Consider the following 17,442-nt stretch of genomic DNA (forward strand, 5'->3'; position numbering starts at 1 on the left):
TGTTTTGTTCACTATTTATCCTTTCCTCTAATTATTTTAATTTTACTTATGCTCATATGTAGTTTGACATAGCTAGGAATACAGTTCCTACAACACTACTATTCAAAATCATTAGAGATAAACCCGTTGCAGTTCCAGCCATTTTCTTAGACAAAGTTCCAGCAACACTGTCAATAAACATATATTTGGTAACTGTGACAATATATATATATTTTGTTTAAGATGGAACGTTTTTTTTCCATGGCTGGTACTTGTTGCGCCGGTTTCAAGACTAATTTTGAGAACCACAAAAATCTATCTCAACATCAAATAAACGTTGAGGCACTTTACATTCGTCTAAAGCCACAAAATTGGGATATGGTCGAAGTCTATGGTTTCATATAACGCAGGGTTTCGCCCATATTTGAAGGCCTGAGTACCTGTTTAACAATGTATGTCTCTTGAGGAGTCATTCTTCGTCAGAGCTGCAGAGATCGAGGACCATCATTTTTCCTGCAGAAATTTCGGGTGTTTCCCTCTTGTGCTCTGTTTTCTTTCTCTTCGGCTCTTTCTTTACTTGTGTTTCTTTTGTTGATCCTTTCCTGAAGAAAAAAATCCAGAACATCTCCTTTGTAAATCAATTTTACATTAGCACAACTCAAAAAAAAATAACTCCGGAAGATAGTAGTAGTACCTCTTCTCTGCAGACTTATTCACAGCTTCAGATTTCTTGTTTACGTTCTTTGAAGTTGTTTGTCCTGTAAGTCCAAGATCAGTCACATTTCAACATATAAGCTTTATCTTTTATAGTGTCAAAATGAGAAGGAAGGGGCATACTGGCCATCTCATTCAGGAAACGTATTCCTTGTGAGTGTACGTTAGGGGTCACTTTATCAGCACCACTGCGTGATCAAAGTTATTATTAAAATCTGAAAATCGGATTCTGTTCGTTATGTTAAAAGTGAAACACTTGTTGAGAATTTCCAACCTTAAAGCCTTTCGGAGACCTTCCACTGATAGTACTCGGACAGGGTGAGTGGCCTTTTTGTATCCGCTTCTTTCTGCTGGTGACTCCACTGTGTAAATCCCTTGCGATTTTAGATCTCTGAAAGCTGTTCTCAAGTTCCTGAAATAGAAAAGCTCCCAAGAATATGAAAATGTCCCACTCATGGTATGACCAATCTATGAATTCACAACTAGGCAGAACTTACATACCCTCCTTTGAGTTCAGTTCTCATTGTAGCAAATTTGTCAGATGCATTCTGCGCAAAATTCATAATTAGTTAACAACATGGTTCATTGCATTGACGCCAGAAAACAAGACCAAGGTATTGCCAACATGTACCAGTTTATGAATCTTGCAGAATGCTCCTTGGCGTCTGAAATCAAATTCAAAGTTGTAACTCAACATTCAGAAACAAGACACCATGAGACGCATGGGCAAAGTAACTCACTTGTTTACAACAGATGTACAAGTTGTTCCATCTTTCCGCTTCGCTGTGCAGACTCCATAATCAGCCGAAACTCCCAATTTGACCATTTGTTTAGCTGAGTTGACACTCAATGAAAACTCACTCCCCTGCCACAAACACAAATTTTTATCAATGAGATGTAGTTAAGCCATCAGGCTACTTACTCACATGCAAAGTTGTGCTTACCACTTTGTCCTTGCGAACTGAGCAATTGAAGAGGCCGAAAACAGTTCCTGCTTTTTCTGACTCATTCTTTTTGTAAGCATCACCAAACAAGAACAAGGAGACAGTGCTTTCATTTAAGCTGCCGATTTTCCATATGCCATAAGGCTGACCTATTGAGCTTTTTTTGGGTTGTCCTTTCTCTGTTAGCACTCCGATTGTCGCCCAGCAGCCAGAGAGTTTGTCACCCATTAGTAAGTTCCTAGACAGAAACTTGTTTCAGTTAAAAGTCCTGTGCTATCCAAAATTTAGTAATGTCCATTCAATCAAGAAAGTGAACTTACTTTATAGTTGGCAATCGAACGAAACGAATATCTGAAAAGTGATCACTAATCTCAGCAGGGCTAAGTAGTTGATTCCTACAAAATATCATGAGACTGGCTAATTCAACAATGGACTGAGATGGAAAAAAAAAAACAGAAACAAGACAATCTGCGACTATATACATTTGGTCAGAAACAAACAAAAAGGTTTGAGTTTAAACCTAATGCGCAAGCCAGAAAATTTGTCAATGTCGTTGGCACTAGAGTTGTTAGAGCCTTTGGGTTTAGTAATTTTTGCGAGTGGTTTAGGATCGTAATCAATGCAATCTTGAACAACACTTTTGAAATCAGACAAGTCAGAGTGACCCCTACGTTTCGGGGATTCATCATCCGTGAGGTACCCTGCACAAACATGCCATTGCATTTTTAAGGAGGACACACAACAAATAGAATAGAAAGAAAAAAAAAAAAAAAAAAAAAGCATCAAACTTTAGACATGTGAGAGGGAATTGAGTGAGAACAAGACGCACCCAGATGAAAATTTCCAATCTTAGTTCTAATCATGTAAGTAATTGATCGAAACAGAAAAACAAATCGGAATCTTCGAAAGCGAAACCCTAAAATGTGAAGAGAGGGAGAGAAGGGCTCACCGGGTGTAGCAGAAGGAGAAGCTGGAGGTGTTTCGAGAACTCTTTCGTCAAGAGACAGAAGCAAATCAAGATCCTCTTGGTCGCTTCCCATTTTTTTTTCCTCAATTTCTCGATTCAATCGCGAAGCAAAGACACACAAAACAAAACATTCAACATCTCTCTTCACTTGTGAGCGGGAGACTGATTCCGTTGCCCGCCGAAACGCTAAACCGACGGTTTGTGCGGTTCACAATAAACCGAACAATTTTTGCGTGACGATTGTGTCGGCACGGCATTTTTTTGTCTCGTATGTATGTAATAAAATACAACTCAGCGTGGTCCATCAACAAACCCACAAGGCCCTATAATTGCTACTAACATCCACTAATGGTTTGCCACGTGTCATAATCAATGGGCTCTTCCAAACGATAGACATGTTGATGGGCCCCCAATATAAGAATTCTTTAGTACACTCATTATTTTAAAAACTTTCATTACCCAAGAGATATTTGAAGTATAATTAATTGATAAATATATGTATGAGTGATGGCTATGTGATCAAAATTCAAAAACTTGCTTAATGTAGAAAATTTATGAGAATTTCTTATAGTATTATCATCACTTAAGAAACGCATAATGAAAAAGATTGGTTTCCCAAAGTGATGCTATTATTATTATTCTTCGAAGAGATAAATAAATAATTTAATTGGTATATTTAAAAAAATAAAATGAGAAAGAGAGAATATGGTATTATTATAAGCGAGCCGTGTCTTTAGCAGCGCACACACTTTGCTTGCCTGCTGGGCTTCACGATTCTCACGACATCTGTTTATCTTCTCCGATTACCACGTCCATGGATCTCAGTCAATGCTCTTTCATCTCTATGGATTAGTCAAATTCCCTCTTCACTTTAATCTCTGTCCTTCTTCCACCTCTGATCGGTTCCGACGGCGGAGAACTGTTTAGTGCCTTCTGCTCCTCCGTCTCCTGCGTTTCTTCTCTAAACCGACCAAAGGGGTTTTCGAGTTCTGTGATTCCTCCCCGATTCTTGATCTGATTTTACGATAAAGCTTTCTCCTTTTTCCTTTTTTGGGTTCGCTGTGAAGAAATTGTTGGATCTGAAACGACGGAAATCAAGATGGGTTTTTTCAGTACGATACTAGGGTTTTGTGGATTTGGAGTTGGGATTTCGTTGGGACTTGTCATTGGCTACGTTATGTTCGTCTACTTGCAGCCCAACGACGTCAAGGTTCGTTTTTTTTTTTTTTCTCTTTTGGCGATTTGACTATTTGTCATTCGTTATCCACCAGATATGCGTTTTTCTAAGTTCCAAGTTCGATTGTCTATAAGCTTACATTAGGATTAGTATATGGAATCAACTTGTTGCCCTCTATGATTGACATTTTTATAAATATATGGAGTCTTCTTAGCTGTTTTGTTCCTACTGTTGTGATTTTGCCGTTAGGGTAGACTTGTCTTGTATGTGTCCAAGTTGGTTTTTCATCCGAGAATAGCAATTTTCCAAACACTGTTTCCTGGTGATACTTACAGTCGGCTTGTGATGGAACGTATGCCTGAATTTGCTTTTACCCTTTTGCACTTATAGGATCCTGAAATTCGTTCCATAGCTGACCAAGACCCTAAAGATATGCAACGGATGCTTCCAGAGATACCGCTATGGGTGAAAAATCCGGATTTCGATCGTGTATGTGATCTTCTTCTTCCTTTTGACATCACGACTTTTATCTTTTTGTCTCAGGTTCTGATGTTTGTTTCTTCTATCTTCTTATGAATTAGGTTGACTGGATAAACAGATTTATCGAGTACATGTGGCCTTATCTCGACAAGGTTACATTACCTGCACTTTCTCATATTTATCTTCTCGTGATACTTCAGTTTCTTAACTTCATTTTTTAAAGTTTGCATTTTGTTTCTCCAATTGTATCTATGTAGGCCATATGTAAGACTGCAAAGAATATAGCAAAGCCAATCATCGAGGAGCAGATACCTAAGTACAAGATTGACTCTGTTGAGTTTGAAACTCTTACACTAGGCTCATTACCCCCTACATTCCAAGGTGTGTTAATCGTTTCTTCTCTTCCTCAATCTCTCCTTTAGTGTCATGTTCTCATGTCTGAACTAAGAGCTGGAGGGGAGTTGGTGGTGAAAAAAAAAGGTCCACATGCCAAAGATGATTATGAATTGATTCCAAGACTAATGGGTTTTATTTTTCTTTTCTCTTTTATCAGGTATGAAAGTTTATCTCACAGACGAGAAAGAGTTAATTATGGAACCATGTTTGAAATGGGCCGCAAATCCCAATATCTTGGTTGCCATCAAAGCATTTGGGTTGAAGGCAACAGTTCAGGTAATAAGATATCCCTCTAACTGCAGATCAAACTTAAAAGAAGAAACAGCCTACTTAATAGCAATCATGACTGTCCCTCAGTAACCGATGAAATTTTCTCAGGTGGTCGATTTGCAAGTTTTTGCTGAGCCTCGTATCACTCTCAAGCCACTAGTCCCAAGTTTTCCTTGTTTTGCCAACATCTATGTGTCTCTAATGGAGAAGGTCTGTATTACAATCATTTTTTTATAAGGTCATTTTTTGTGTACCAGTCAGCCTCTTTATCAGATCTTTTGGTATATTTTTTGCGCTGTTGACTGTTTCTTGCTACTGTGGCAGCCACACGTTGATTTTGGACTGAAGCTTGGTGGAGCCGATCTTATGTCAATCCCTGGCCTCTACAGATTTGTTCAGGTTGATATATTTCTCTTACATCATTCAGATCCCTGTCTTGTATGACTTAGAAATTGACATTTTCGGCAGCGCTATGTTTAGTCAGTTTAGGGTGCAACACACTCTATTTAGTCTTCCAGGTTTGTGAAGAGGGTTTGTTTCGATCTTGTAAGACAGAATGGGCTGATGACACTGTGACATCCTTTGTGATCGGCATTTATATTTGTATATCCAATCTCTTATTTGGTGGAATTGGTTTGGTCTTTTAGAATTTTACGTTTCTGCTGCATCAGATGTTCGTTTCTAGTTACACTGCTGCGTTGATTATTTCAGGAACAAATAAAGGATCAAGTTGCGAACATGTATCTCTGGCCTAAGACCCTTGTAGTTCCAATCCTTGACCCTGCGAAGTATCCCATTCCACCTTTTTTTGGAACAATCAATCCATACCTTAAACCTTCACCTTTGCTGAGCAAAATTTAATTTATAATCTGCAGAGCGTTCAGAAGGCCTGTTGGAATCGTCCATGTGAAAGTTGTAAAGGCTGTTGGGCTGAGGAAAAAAGATCTGATGGGTGGGGCAGATCCATATGTGAAAATCAAGCTCTCTGAAGATAAGATTCCTTCTAAGAAGACAACTGTTAAGCACAAGAATTTGAATCCTGAATGGAATGAAGAGTTCAAATTCTCGGTCAGAGATCCCCAGACTCAGATTCTAGAGTTCAATGTGTACGACTGGGAACAGGTAACAAGCTATCCAAAGGGTGACATGTGGCATGGAGCAGAATATATGTATAAGTTTTATTTTTGCAATGCAGGTTGGGAAGCACGATAAGATGGGTATGAATGTATTAGCTCTGAAAGAAATGGTGCCTGACGAACATAAAGCCTTCACCTTGGAACTGCGTAAGACTTTGGATGGCGGTGAAGATGGGCAGCCTGACAAGTATAGGGGGAAGCTGGAGGTTGAACTCTTGTATAAGCCATTCACGGAGGAAGAAATGCCCAAAGGCTTTGAAGAAACGCAATCTGTGCAAAAAGCTCCAGAAGGCACACCAGCTGCTGGAGGAATGCTTGTGGTGATAGTGCATTCGGCTGAGGATGTTGAAGGAAAGCACCATACGAATCCTTACGTACGCATCTATTTCAAAGGGGAGGAGAGGAAAACAAAGCACGTGAAGAAGAACAGAGACCCAAGGTGGAATGAGGAGTTCTCCTTCATGCTCGAAGAGCCTCCCATCCGTGAGAAGCTGCACGTGGAAGTGCTGAGCACCTCATCCAGGATAGGTCTTTTGCATCCCAAGGTAGTACACTCGTTTTACTCGCACAGTAACACTAACAATTGTTGTGTACTAGTCTAATCTAAAAGTGGTTGTTGATGGGCAGGAAACATTGGGGTATGTGGATATTCCGGTGGTGGACGTGGTGAACAACAAGAGGATGAATCAGAAGTTTCACCTTATCGACTCAAAGAACGGAAAGATCCAAATCGAGCTGGAGTGGCGAACTGCCTCCTGATTTCTTATTCGATTTATGAACAAAGAAAGAGATAAATTGGTTTGATGTTGTTAAAAACTATGTGTTGTTGTACAAAATTGGCTTTAACTCTTTAAAACCAACGGCAGATTTGCAGAGCCTTCTTTTATTTTGATTTGTGTATCTTCGAGTTCTCTCTGATATTCGGTAGTGTGACTCCCTGTTTCCACTGCTCATTTTGTAGAGAAAAGATATGTCTCAAGATTAATTTGCATTGAACCAGACTGACCAGCACCAAAAATGATCAAAAGATCAATGCAAGTTCGAAACTGAATACAGTCTGTCTTGCTTCCATTGTTCTGTTTTTAAAAGGAAACAAAATTAACACACAAGTGTTCGGCTAGTTGTTGACATTGTCTCATTGCTTAAGCCAAAACATGCTCTTCACATTTAACAGTTTTGTAGTTGTGGTCAACTAATGCTATGTAATGATTAACAATTGTGTATGTCTAATAAACACTTAGTTGAGATTTTCAAAACCAACTCTCTTTAGCTTCAAGTTTCCCGATCAATACGTGAGAAAATAATAGTTGGTCAACTTACATGTTACATTTTATACAAATATCAACTTGATTAAATTAATATATATGATCAAGTTGAACAGTTTTATGTATACATATCCTCTCTTCAACCTTTTTTCATAGCAGAAGACGAACGAGGAAATAAGATCAAACCGATCAAAGGCTTTCTCATGGAGGAAACAAAAACAAAGACGTGAGTAACATAATACATAAACAGTTTTATTGCTCGAGTATTGATTTTTATGAACAAATCCGTATGTAAATGTTCAAGTAAGTATATTAGGTTTCTTTTGTCAATTTGTTATTTTACAGAGTTGAAAATGTTGAGACCGTCGATGTTTACACGGCAAAAGGTTTGCTTAGTACTACTGGTCATCGATATCTCGATGTAAGGTAAATAAGGAAAATTATCATTTCGTTTAAACTCTTCTTGTTGATTGATGTGTAGCTATTTAATATTATTGACATTTTTCGGTAATTGTAGGACAAATGAAGAATTCGCCAAGAGTCACTTTGAGGAGGCCTTGAACATTCCTTATATGTTCAAAACTGATGAAGGTGATCTAAAAATTTTGCAAGAGTTTTTTTTTTTTTTTTTGAACAAAGTTGAGATCACAAATGAAACTTGGAACGATTGTGAATGGTGGTGTGTAGGTAGGGTTATAAATCCTGATTTCCTTCCTCAAGTGGCATCGGTTTGCAAGAAAGATGAACATTTGATCGTGGTTAGTCTTAAAATCATGATTGTAGAAATGTTTCACATCTTAGATTTAGATCTCAGTTAGACCGTTTCCTAATGTGTAACTAATTATTCGGTGAAGGCTTGTAACTCTGGAGGAAGAGCAAGTCGTGCTTGTGTTGACCTTCTCAATGCAGTGAGTCTATCTATATTCATACATTTCATTATAAGTATATTGTATACCATACTTATGTGTATATACATCATACATATGTCGTGGGTAGGGGTACGAGCATGTTGCTAACATGGGTGGAGGCTACTCGGCTTGGGTTGACGCTGGATTCGCGGGGGAAAAAACCCCGGAGGACCTCAAGATAGCTTGCAAGTTCCGCCCCAATGATAACTAAACTGTCCCGCCGGTTTGTATTGACGCGAAAAGAAAACACTTGAAACTTGATAGTGATGTTGTGTTTGTCTTGTGTAACAACAATAACAGAAGTCTCAGAACAGCCGAGATACTATCTATTGGGCCGTTAAGTATGTATATTCTTGGACTCGAAACATTATAATACTATATCATTCTTGCTTTTGAAGGTACTATTTATGGGCTTGGGGGCAGTTTTATGAAACTTTTTCTTTTTTCAAAAAATAAAAAATGATGGCTGGTCCTGATGATCAGACTCAGAGAAACAAAACTACATTATTATTTCGATGCTTACAGATTAATCTTGTCTGAAAAGAATGTCTGGTAAAACAGAGGACACAAGGGAAACTGAAAATGATTGTGGGCTGATGATGACAAACAATGGGAATCTAAATTATGATGGAAACGAACATATGTGTATGTGAATATGTTCTCTGTCTTTATGGGTAAGTAGTGGTAAAAGGCGTGGCTCAGTAGGCAACAAACAGTATTAACGTTTTCTTTTTCAAAAGATTTGATTAAAAAAGGAGCTTTTGGTTTTGACCAGGTCTAATCAGTTTCAGACCAAAGACACAACAACAAACTCATAAAGTCTTTCGTATTTACTGCTAAGAGACACAAGTCTTTTCCTTTGTTAATACACTCATCTTCTTCTTTTTTTTCAGGTCCAAATACTCAGCTTCATTGATAGGGATTTTTGCAATAAATAAATATTGGTAAGAGAATATTAAATGTCGTTATCATGATGAAGGAGACAAAGAGAGCAGAAAAAATAATAGTAAGAGTGTTAATTTGAAATTTATCTCTCTGAATCGAGGAGAAAGCGTGCCTTAGCCATTTCCACTTACACTCAATGCATAGCCTCGTTTTACTTAGCTATCCACATTATATTACTTGTTGTAATTATATAGCCATGTTTAAGAATATTTTTATGTGAAGAAACAAATGATTCCAATGCTCTGAAAATATGAATTATGTATACAAAGTAATCTAAATATATTTTGATATTATTTACTCTTGTAAATTTTTGATATCAGTTATTCTTGACAGAATATAAGAAGATTTGTCAGGATAGGTTTTTTTTTCATTTTTCTTGATATTGTCAAAGAATTATGAAAATAATTAACAACATAATAAGATATTAGAGAGACTCATGCATGCTCTTTTGTCATTATTTCTAATTACAATGCTATTTTTGTTTTAGTATATAATAATAATTATTGAAAAGACAACCGCATTATGAGATATGATGATAGGGTCGTAAATCATAAATATGTCTATATGTATATGTATGAAAAGATGCAACAAGTGACTCCTAAAATTCAACTATTTTCCTTATAATATGATGATTGCAGAGCATTATAAATTCACCATCATACTTATTTATTAAAAACTTAGTATCCCACATAATATTAGCATCAGAAAAGCACCTCAATGAGGTCACGAAGAGGTTCTTGATTAGGCTTAATTATTAATAATCAGGCTCATTGAGGAGAATCTAAATAAAGAAACAACGTTCACTTGGAAAAAGACAGTAAACTTGAAACTAAAATGAGTTGTATAAATGTTTTTGTTTTGAGTCAATGCATTTGAATGAGAACACTAATATTATATGCATTATCAAACAAAAGATGTCTGTTTTTGAGACCACATGATCTAATAAATAAAAAGAATACTTGGTTTTGTTTTGTGGTTGTCTACTTGTTTGTATTGGTTTGCCTTAAGCATTTTTACTTATATGCTAATGGCGTCCTTATGGAATATATATAGTATGGACCTTCACATATTCACAACATGCATGCATCTCTGAGGAAAAATCCAATTCAAAATATTTTTTTGGCTTTTGAAAGTTAATTTCTTTCATAATAAGTAGCACATACTGTGCCTGGATTTTATTTTATTTTCAGTTGATCTATTGTATGAAAATTATTTATTTTGACTGGCAGAACTATATAACTATAGATGTGAAAGACTATAAAATATAATATAAACTACTAAACAAAAATGAAAACCTGATCTTAAATGAAGATAATATATTTTTTAACATAGATGCAAAACAAAAAAAAAAAAAATAACAAATTAATTTTAGTATAACGATCAAACAAAAAATAACATTACGTGAAATAAATGTATGCATAATATTCTAAAACAAATACAAATTGCTTTAAATAATTTTTAAAATAACAAACTAACATAATATACTGATCAAATATAAATAAATTATGCGGACTAAAAAAATTATGAATAATATTCTAAATCGGCACATTTTATTCACAAAATAACCAAATAACCAAATGGAAGTGTCTATTATCATCAGTGCACTTCATAATCACCATAACCCAAAAGTTAGCATAAACAACCAATATGTTCACCTACTTAATTAATTTGTGTGCACCATAGATGAATGAAAGAACTAAATAACATTTATAAGATCTATGTCATGTACTAAAAAAAGAGTGTAATAAATTTGAGAATAATAAGAAACAGAGCACAAATTTCAGAGATAGAGAGAGGCATGTGATAAAAGCAAGAGAGAGTTTCCCCATCTCCTACTATTTAAAAGCGACCACGCTTGTTTTCTTGCAATGATTCGGTCTACTTTCTTATTATTATTCTCTCTTTTTCGTATTTTTATCATATCTTTTAGTAGAAATTAAAAATACATTTCACATTATCTATGCTTCTTGGCTTTTTCCCCTCCTACATAAGTAAGTTTACATATGTATCAATTTTTTTTTTACATATGTATCATTTTATTTTCCATGACATAAATCATCGGCCAAAAATGTGAAATGTCAGTGAAAAAAATATCTAATATGGTAAACTGTGTATTAAGAACTAAATTTTTTTAAAAAATTATCAGTGAAAAGATTATCTAAAATGGTAAACTGTGTATTAAGAATTAAATTAAAAAGGCTAAAAACGTTTGAGGTATGAGATTAAGTGCACATTTTTACTGATTTTTGTTTCACAAAATATTATTTTTGTTTAAGTTTTGTTTCATATTTCTATAGACTAGATTATAAGAATGATTATAAGATATAATTTTGCTAACATGTTTTCATCTCCTACTTTAGCAGATTCACTGACTGTTAAATATGCTAATTTGGCATATCTATTTACAGTCCCACTAACATGTTAATCTTTTTCTGGCCTTCATTATTTGGTAATCAATTTTGTATTACATGTATTTCATTTTATATTTTCTTAAAAATGATTTACCTCAAATGTGTAAGATCATATACAAGATTTATCTATCTTAGTATGGTAAACAGTGTTTACTAGACACACTTCTATCATTTTTGTTTTAGTTCTTTAAAATTGCAACTTAACTATTGTCATCTACCACAATGTTTAATTCATTTTGAAATATCAAACTCATATTGGTAAACGATAATAAATAGAGAGAGAAACAAAAAAGAGTAAAGTTTTTGTGTGTTTTGCATTGAATTTGAAAGACAATTTTTCTTGTTTTATCTTTTGACTACCAAATATTTACAGCTGTGTAAGTAAATACTATGGCAGTATCCCTATTAAATTCAACAAAAGGTAGAAGAAAAGAAATCTAGATCAATAAATACAAGGAGTACTTGTATAAGCAACATCGAGATTTACAAATGTTTTGTTCGAATCATGGGAGAATATTAATGTACTAGATTTATCAGATTTTTCATTCAGAAAGTTTTGTCTTGTTATCAAATCATTTATTTTTATTTTCTTTTTCCAAAAAGTTCTTTTCGTATCATTGAGAGACCACAAGAGTTATGAGATCATTTATATACATTACACTTTAATATCGTACATAGTATAGTTTGTTCAACTTATATTCAAGTGACTGGATGTTTTGTTTAAGAAATACTTACAAGTAATTAAACGACGAGCTTTAGAATAATTTGCTCGAGAAACGAAAGCCCACTCGTGCGAGCAAAACGTGACTCGCCGCTAATTTATCTGTGTTTTTTAGTTAACTTGCTGTTAAAAACAACAAAACAGTACTTAGACTGACATTGGAAAAAGCAACAACTCAGTACTTAAATATATTATAGACTTTAATATTACAAATACTGTATATATTAGCCGGCAAATAACAAAGTTATACACTTAAACACTTTCGTCCCGATAAGCTTGTAATTTAGTTACTGAGATGACAAAAAAAAAACACTTTTGTCCTTAACAAAGTTGTATACACTTTGCATGTATTAAAAGATAACCAAATAAAATAAAAGAGGAATGGGTAATGGTAAAACTTGTTTTCTTTGTTAGGTTTGGTAATAAATTGTTAGAATACTGGCTATAATAAATATACTTTAAAGGGTACAGTAGTAATAGTAGTAGTATGTATGTATGTATATGAATTGATTCGATGTTGTTGTCACTCCCGAAACATAAACTCTCACAAGTAGCTATCAAGAAAACAAAGAGAGTTAAGCTTCTCATCATCCTGCCTTGAAAAACTACTTCCGTGTCTCCCTCTCTGTTTACACACTCTTCTCATCTCTTTCTATTTTCTTTCTCTCTATATATATATATATATATATTCTTATCTCTTCTCCTTTCACTCTTACTTTGATTCATCACAAAGACAGAGAGAGAGAGAGAGATGGAGAACGGTGAGAAAGCAGCTGAGACTGTTGTTGTTGGGAACTATGTTGAGATGGAGAGGGAAGGGAAAGCTTCAGACATCAAATCTAAGTTGTCTGACATGTTTTGGCATGGTGGTTCTGCCTACGATGCTTGGTTCAGCTGCGCTTCTAACCAGGTAACGGTTTCTTTTCTTCATTTCATCCCATGAAAATGAACAAGTTTTGGTTTATGCTTTTAATCTGATGAATGTGTTGTACATAGGTGGCGCAAGTGCTGTTGACACTACCATACTCGTTCTCACAGCTGGGAATGCTCTCAGGGATCCTGTTTCAGCTCTTCTATGGCATCTTGGGGAGCTGGACTGCTTACCTCATAAGCATTCTCTATGTTGAATACAGAACCAGAAAGGAGAGAGAGAAAGTTAACTTCAGAAACCATGTCATTCAGGTTTCTTTCAAATATATATTTACTCTTTTCTATCCAAAGTATATATTTTTTGTTTTGATGAGTACTCTATGTTGTTGACATGGTTGGGTTTTGTTTCAAGTGGTTTGAGGTTCTTGATGGATTGCTTGGGAAGCACTGGAGAAATGTTGGGTTAGCATTTAACTGCACCTTCCTTCTCTTTGGATCTGTCATTCAACTCATAGCCTGTGCAAGGTACTATTACATATATAACAACTCTTTCTTGGTTAAGATTAGGATAAGCACTAAACGGAGACTGATGGTGTGGTTTAATGTTTAATGAATGTTGCAGTAACATATACTACATAAATGATAACCTGGACAAGAGGACATGGACATACATATTTGGAGCATGTTGTGCAACCACAGTCTTCATTCCTTCCTTCCACAACTACAGGATCTGGTCTTTCCTTGGGCTCTTGATGACCACTTACACTGCTTGGTACCTCACCATTGCCTCCATCCTCCATGGACAGGTAAGAAAGTATAACTAATCCTTTTCCTTACTGTTTTACTAATTTAAGATTAGAATAGCTGGTGATGTTGTGGCTTAAGGGAACTCAAAACACCAACAAAGTTGTCTTCTTTCGTATGTCTTTTTGGCACTTCTGTTTCAAGCAACATGTGGTTGGGACCACTACTTTACCCAAACCTATAATGCATAAACGATACTTGTAGAGTTGTAGATACTTGAATTTTTTTCTTACAGAATAATAATAATAATAAGTGTAAATGTTGTAATATTCATAATAAAAAAAAATGTAGGTAGAAGGAGTGAAGCACTCAGGACCAAGCAAGCTGGTCTTATACTTCACAGGGGCCACAAACATTCTTTACACATTCGGTGGACATGCTGTTACTGTGTATGTTAATGTTCCTTTGTCTCTTCTTCCATCACAATTTCACATATCCTAAATAAGGGTATAACTGGAATCGCAGATTAAAATGAAAATGACCACTCACTTTTATTGTTTGTGTGTTTGGCAGAGAGATAATGCATGCGATGTGGAAGCCTCAGAAGTTCAAGTCGATATACCTCTTTGCAACACTCTACGTCTTGACGCTGACGCTGCCTTCTGCTTCTGCGGTTTATTGGGCGTTTGGTGATTTGCTTCTAAACCATTCCAACGCATTTGCTCTCCTCCCAAAGAATCTTTACCGCGACTTTGCAGTTGTGCTTATGCTCATCCATCAGTTCATCACATTTGGGTTTGCTTGCACGCCACTCTACTTCGTGTGGGAGAAGCTTATAGGGATGCATGAGTGCAGGAGCATGTGTAAACGAGCCGCCGCTAGGCTTCCCGTTGTTATACCCATTTGGTTTCTTGCCATCATATTCCCTTTCTTTGGCCCTATTAACTCAACCGTTGGATCTCTTCTCGTCAGCTTCACTGTCTACATCATCCCTGCACTAGCTCACATCTTCACTTTCCGCTCCTCCGCTGCACGTGAGAACGCCGTGGAGCAGCCGCCGAGGTTTCTAGGACGTTGGACTGGGGCTTTCACCATCAATGCCTTCATAGTTGTTTGGGTTTTAATTGTTGGATTCGGGTTTGGTGGTTGGGCTAGTATGATCAATTTCGTTCACCAGATTGATACGTTTGGCCTCTTCACCAAATGTTACCAATGCCCTGCACCGGTTACTGCCGCGCCTCCACCGATCAGCCATCCTCACTTCAATCACACTCGTGGCCTTTGAACTTAGAAGCATGAATGACTTAGAACCGGCCCCAAGAGTGTTCTCAGCTGCTACGAAAGGTGGCGTTTTCCCACGGATCAGAGATTTGGGTTTCGTTTAGATGAAACCAAATTGGCCGTAGTGTTTTGTGTTCGAATTTGCTTCTAAAGTTTGTTTAATTTTTATTGTCTCTTTAATCTTTGGAAACTAAAGAAGAAAACAAACTTTAGGAATAATATATGCCAAATCTTTCATCGATTAAACATTAGCAATATGAACATCCAAAAACCACAGCCATATAAGTTAAGAGAGACGTCAAAAATTCAAAGGATCAAGAGGATTAAAAGAAGCAAACTTAAACTGAACTTGGGAATAGAGCAAGAACTTGTTGAGATAGATACATGCAATACAAACCAATCCAGCTTCTTACTCAATCACAAGCAAAGCATCATTCATAAGCATAACCACAAGTTCCTAATTGTTTTTAAAATAAAATCCGAAAAGATGAAAAGAGTTGATAACAAAAGAGAGAGAGAGAGAGAGAGATAAAATATTTTTGATAGAAGTCAGGGAGAAGAGGATCGTTTTCTCATGTGTTAGATGACTGTTTTACCCTTCTTCACCGTCTTGTTTGCTTCAACGGCCACCACCGCCGCTAGTGCAATCCCTAGCAAAATGTCCCGACTCTCCACAGCTGTAGCAGCTTCCGCCACCACCACCTCCTCCGCCAGAGCCGTACCTTCCGCCGCCACCACCTCCTCCGTAGCCACCGCCACCGCCACCTTGAGAACAGTCTCTCGCCATGTGACCTGGTTCACCACACTTAAAGCAAGTACCATCGCCACCACCTCCTCCGCGGCCACCGCCACCTCTACCACCATAACCGCCTCCGTAGCTTCCAGCACCACGTCCCCCACCTCTACCACCGCCAAAACCACCGCGTCCACCGCCAGATGAACCACCGCTGTTTCCCTGAACGGGAGCACCGTTGGGTCCAGACACTTCAACAGCCTTGGGACGGCCGGTGTTGTCAACCTCAACCTCAAACTCAACAGATTCATCAGCGGCGAGGCTACGAAACCCTTCAGATCTGATGGAAGACTGATGAACGAAGAGATCGTCACCACCGTCGTCTGGTGTGATGAAACCAAACCCCTTCTGTGTGTCAAACCACTTCACCGATCCCTTACGTCTCTCTCCACCACTCATGTTCTCGTCGCCACCGCTCATTCTGATCCAAAAAAAAACTCCGACGAACCAACCCAAACAAAAAAAAATCACCGATCAGATCTTTCCCCTCTCTCACCTTTGGCGTGAGGGAGACGCTGTTTATATCTGCGAGAGATGTGTGCAAAGGCTATTACTGCCACGTCAATATTTCTTATTATTCCTTTTTCACATTTTCTTTTTTTCATAATTCCCATTTTAACGTACGTATTTTTTTTCCATTTTAAATTCGTTATTTCTATTTTTCTGCATTATTTCTTGACTTTTTCTAATAGAAAGAAATACTAACAATCTTTTTTAAATAGTAAAATTGTCAATTATTTTGTTTTAAATATAAATTTTATCATAAAAACTGGGCCATGTTCAAATTGTTAATGTTCGAGATTTGTATTATTATTTTTCCTTTTCGGGAAACTAAAGGAAGGGATGGGTCAGCTTTGATCTGGACGGTTGGGGATGCTTTGCAGGAGGCTTTCTCAGCCGTTAGATTTTAAATCTAATAGTTGAAGTTTTAGGGAATATAATGTATTTTAAAATTAAATATTACAAACAAAAAAAAGAAATTTGAAAATGGTTCAGAGCTTATCTTCTTCTTCTTCTCCTCCCGAAAAGATCTAAACAGAGTAAAGGGTATAATGGGAAAAATACATATCCTTTATTAATGTATTATTATTTTTTGTTTGCTGGGTTCAGTCAACATTAAAGTTGACGGACGTAAGCAGATATTTTGACTAGTCCCACAATTTTGGGAACGTAAACTGCGTGCCGTTTGTTTCTATTTTATTTTATTTACTCTCTCATAACCAATAAAATAATGTATTTACAAAGTGACCCCAAAGTTTTATTGTTTTTGTATTATTCAGTCAAAACTTTTAAAGAGCGGTCAAAAGAGTAACGGGCATAATCCGAAGAATGACATGACGATGGGACTTGTCAATGCGTACTCACAATTTGCCCAAACTAAAAATACTTATCCATTTTGCAAAATTTTCAGTTTTACGCCAATATAATTCAATGAAAAGAT

The 17,442-nt window shown here is 36.5% G+C and overlaps 5 protein-coding genes across 5 annotated transcripts; 3 read left to right on the plus strand and 2 right to left on the minus strand.

The window, feature by feature from the left end:
* Window positions 1-182: 182 nt before the first annotated feature.
* LOC17888099 (protein MCM10 homolog) lies at window positions 183-2,818 on the minus strand. Its single transcript, XM_006294288.2, has 11 exons — window positions 2,587-2,818; window positions 2,158-2,338; window positions 1,958-2,032; window positions 1,638-1,875; window positions 1,434-1,558; window positions 1,325-1,358; window positions 1,195-1,241; window positions 968-1,105; window positions 817-881; window positions 674-737; window positions 183-581 (listed from the first exon to the last, which is right to left on the minus strand). The coding sequence occupies exons 1-11, from the start codon at window positions 2,675-2,677 to the stop codon at window positions 449-451; spliced, it is 1,191 nt and encodes a 396-aa protein (XP_006294350.1). The 5' UTR covers window positions 2,678-2,818; the 3' UTR covers window positions 183-448.
* Window positions 2,819-3,342: 524 nt separating this feature from the next.
* Window positions 3,343-7,011, plus strand: LOC17889979 (synaptotagmin-1). The gene is made up of 11 exons (XM_006295619.2): window positions 3,343-3,814; window positions 4,172-4,270; window positions 4,363-4,413; window positions 4,519-4,642; window positions 4,815-4,933; window positions 5,036-5,137; window positions 5,252-5,326; window positions 5,639-5,715; window positions 5,803-6,049; window positions 6,123-6,608; window positions 6,691-7,011. The coding sequence occupies exons 1-11, from the start codon at window positions 3,704-3,706 to the stop codon at window positions 6,820-6,822; spliced, it is 1,623 nt and encodes a 540-aa protein (XP_006295681.1). The 5' UTR covers window positions 3,343-3,703; the 3' UTR covers window positions 6,823-7,011.
* A 487-nt stretch (window positions 7,012-7,498) lies between these two features.
* On the plus strand, window positions 7,499-8,640 carry LOC17889533 (protein HIGH ARSENIC CONTENT 1, mitochondrial). Its single transcript, XM_006296286.2, has 6 exons — window positions 7,499-7,554; window positions 7,674-7,754; window positions 7,846-7,919; window positions 8,016-8,086; window positions 8,183-8,236; window positions 8,325-8,640. The coding sequence occupies exons 1-6, from the start codon at window positions 7,532-7,534 to the stop codon at window positions 8,445-8,447; spliced, it is 426 nt and encodes a 141-aa protein (XP_006296348.1). The 5' UTR covers window positions 7,499-7,531; the 3' UTR covers window positions 8,448-8,640.
* Window positions 8,641-12,884: 4,244 nt separating this feature from the next.
* LOC17890228 (auxin transporter-like protein 2) lies at window positions 12,885-15,454 on the plus strand. Its single transcript, XM_006294048.2, has 6 exons — window positions 12,885-13,223; window positions 13,310-13,495; window positions 13,596-13,708; window positions 13,806-13,989; window positions 14,279-14,376; window positions 14,501-15,454. Exons 1-6 carry the CDS (start codon window positions 13,065-13,067, stop codon window positions 15,210-15,212), a joined length of 1,452 nt encoding a protein of 483 aa, XP_006294110.1. The 5' UTR covers window positions 12,885-13,064; the 3' UTR covers window positions 15,213-15,454.
* A 110-nt stretch (window positions 15,455-15,564) lies between these two features.
* On the minus strand, window positions 15,565-16,522 carry LOC111830973 (cold shock domain-containing protein 4). The gene has a single exon (XM_023784025.1). The coding sequence runs from the start codon at window positions 16,419-16,421 to the stop codon at window positions 15,828-15,830; it is 594 nt and encodes a 197-aa protein (XP_023639793.1). The 5' UTR covers window positions 16,422-16,522; the 3' UTR covers window positions 15,565-15,827.
* Between the last annotated feature and the right edge of the window lie 920 nt (window positions 16,523-17,442).

The sequence above is a fragment of the Capsella rubella genome, unplaced genomic scaffold (genome assembly GCF_000375325.1).
Source record: "Capsella rubella cultivar Monte Gargano unplaced genomic scaffold, Caprub1_0 scaffold_4, whole genome shotgun sequence".
NCBI lineage: Eukaryota > Viridiplantae > Streptophyta > Magnoliopsida > Brassicales > Brassicaceae > Capsella > Capsella rubella.

Excerpts from the sequence above, each read along its gene's own strand:
- LOC17888099 (XM_006294288.2), bottom strand. The coding sequence starts at position 2,677 with ATGGGAAGCGACCAAGAGGATCTTGATTTGCTTCTGTCTCTTGACGAA. Across the intron at positions 2,033-2,157 it reads TTTTCTGGCTTGCGCATTAG|GAATCAACTACTTAGCCCTG; the intron begins GTTTAAACTCAA and ends GATATTTTGTAG. Across the intron at positions 1,359-1,433 it reads TGTACATCTGTTGTAAACAA|ACGCCAAGGAGCATTCTGCA; the intron begins GTGAGTTACTTT and ends ATTTGATTTCAG.
- LOC17889979 (XM_006295619.2), top strand. The coding sequence starts at position 3,704 with ATGGGTTTTTTCAGTACGATACTAGGGTTTTGTGGATTTGGAGTTGGG. Across the intron at positions 5,327-5,638 it reads GCCTCTACAGATTTGTTCAG|GAACAAATAAAGGATCAAGT; the intron begins GTTGATATATTT and ends TGATTATTTCAG. Across the intron at positions 6,609-6,690 it reads TAGGTCTTTTGCATCCCAAG|GAAACATTGGGGTATGTGGA; the intron begins GTAGTACACTCG and ends GTTGATGGGCAG.
- LOC17889533 (XM_006296286.2), top strand. The coding sequence starts at position 7,532 with ATGGAGGAAACAAAAACAAAGAC. Across the intron at positions 7,755-7,845 it reads CATCGATATCTCGATGTAAG|GACAAATGAAGAATTCGCCA; the intron begins GTAAATAAGGAA and ends CGGTAATTGTAG. Across the intron at positions 7,920-8,015 it reads TATGTTCAAAACTGATGAAG|GTAGGGTTATAAATCCTGAT; the intron begins GTGATCTAAAAA and ends GGTGGTGTGTAG.
- LOC17890228 (XM_006294048.2), top strand. The coding sequence starts at position 13,065 with ATGGAGAACGGTGAGAAAGCAGCTGAGACTGTTGTTGTTGGGAACTAT. Across the intron at positions 13,224-13,309 it reads TCAGCTGCGCTTCTAACCAG|GTGGCGCAAGTGCTGTTGAC; the intron begins GTAACGGTTTCT and ends TGTTGTACATAG. Across the intron at positions 13,709-13,805 it reads CAACTCATAGCCTGTGCAAG|TAACATATACTACATAAATG; the intron begins GTACTATTACAT and ends TGAATGTTGCAG.
- LOC111830973 (XM_023784025.1), bottom strand. The coding sequence starts at position 16,421 with ATGAGCGGTGGCGACGAGAACATGAGTGGTGGAGAGAGACGTAAGGGA.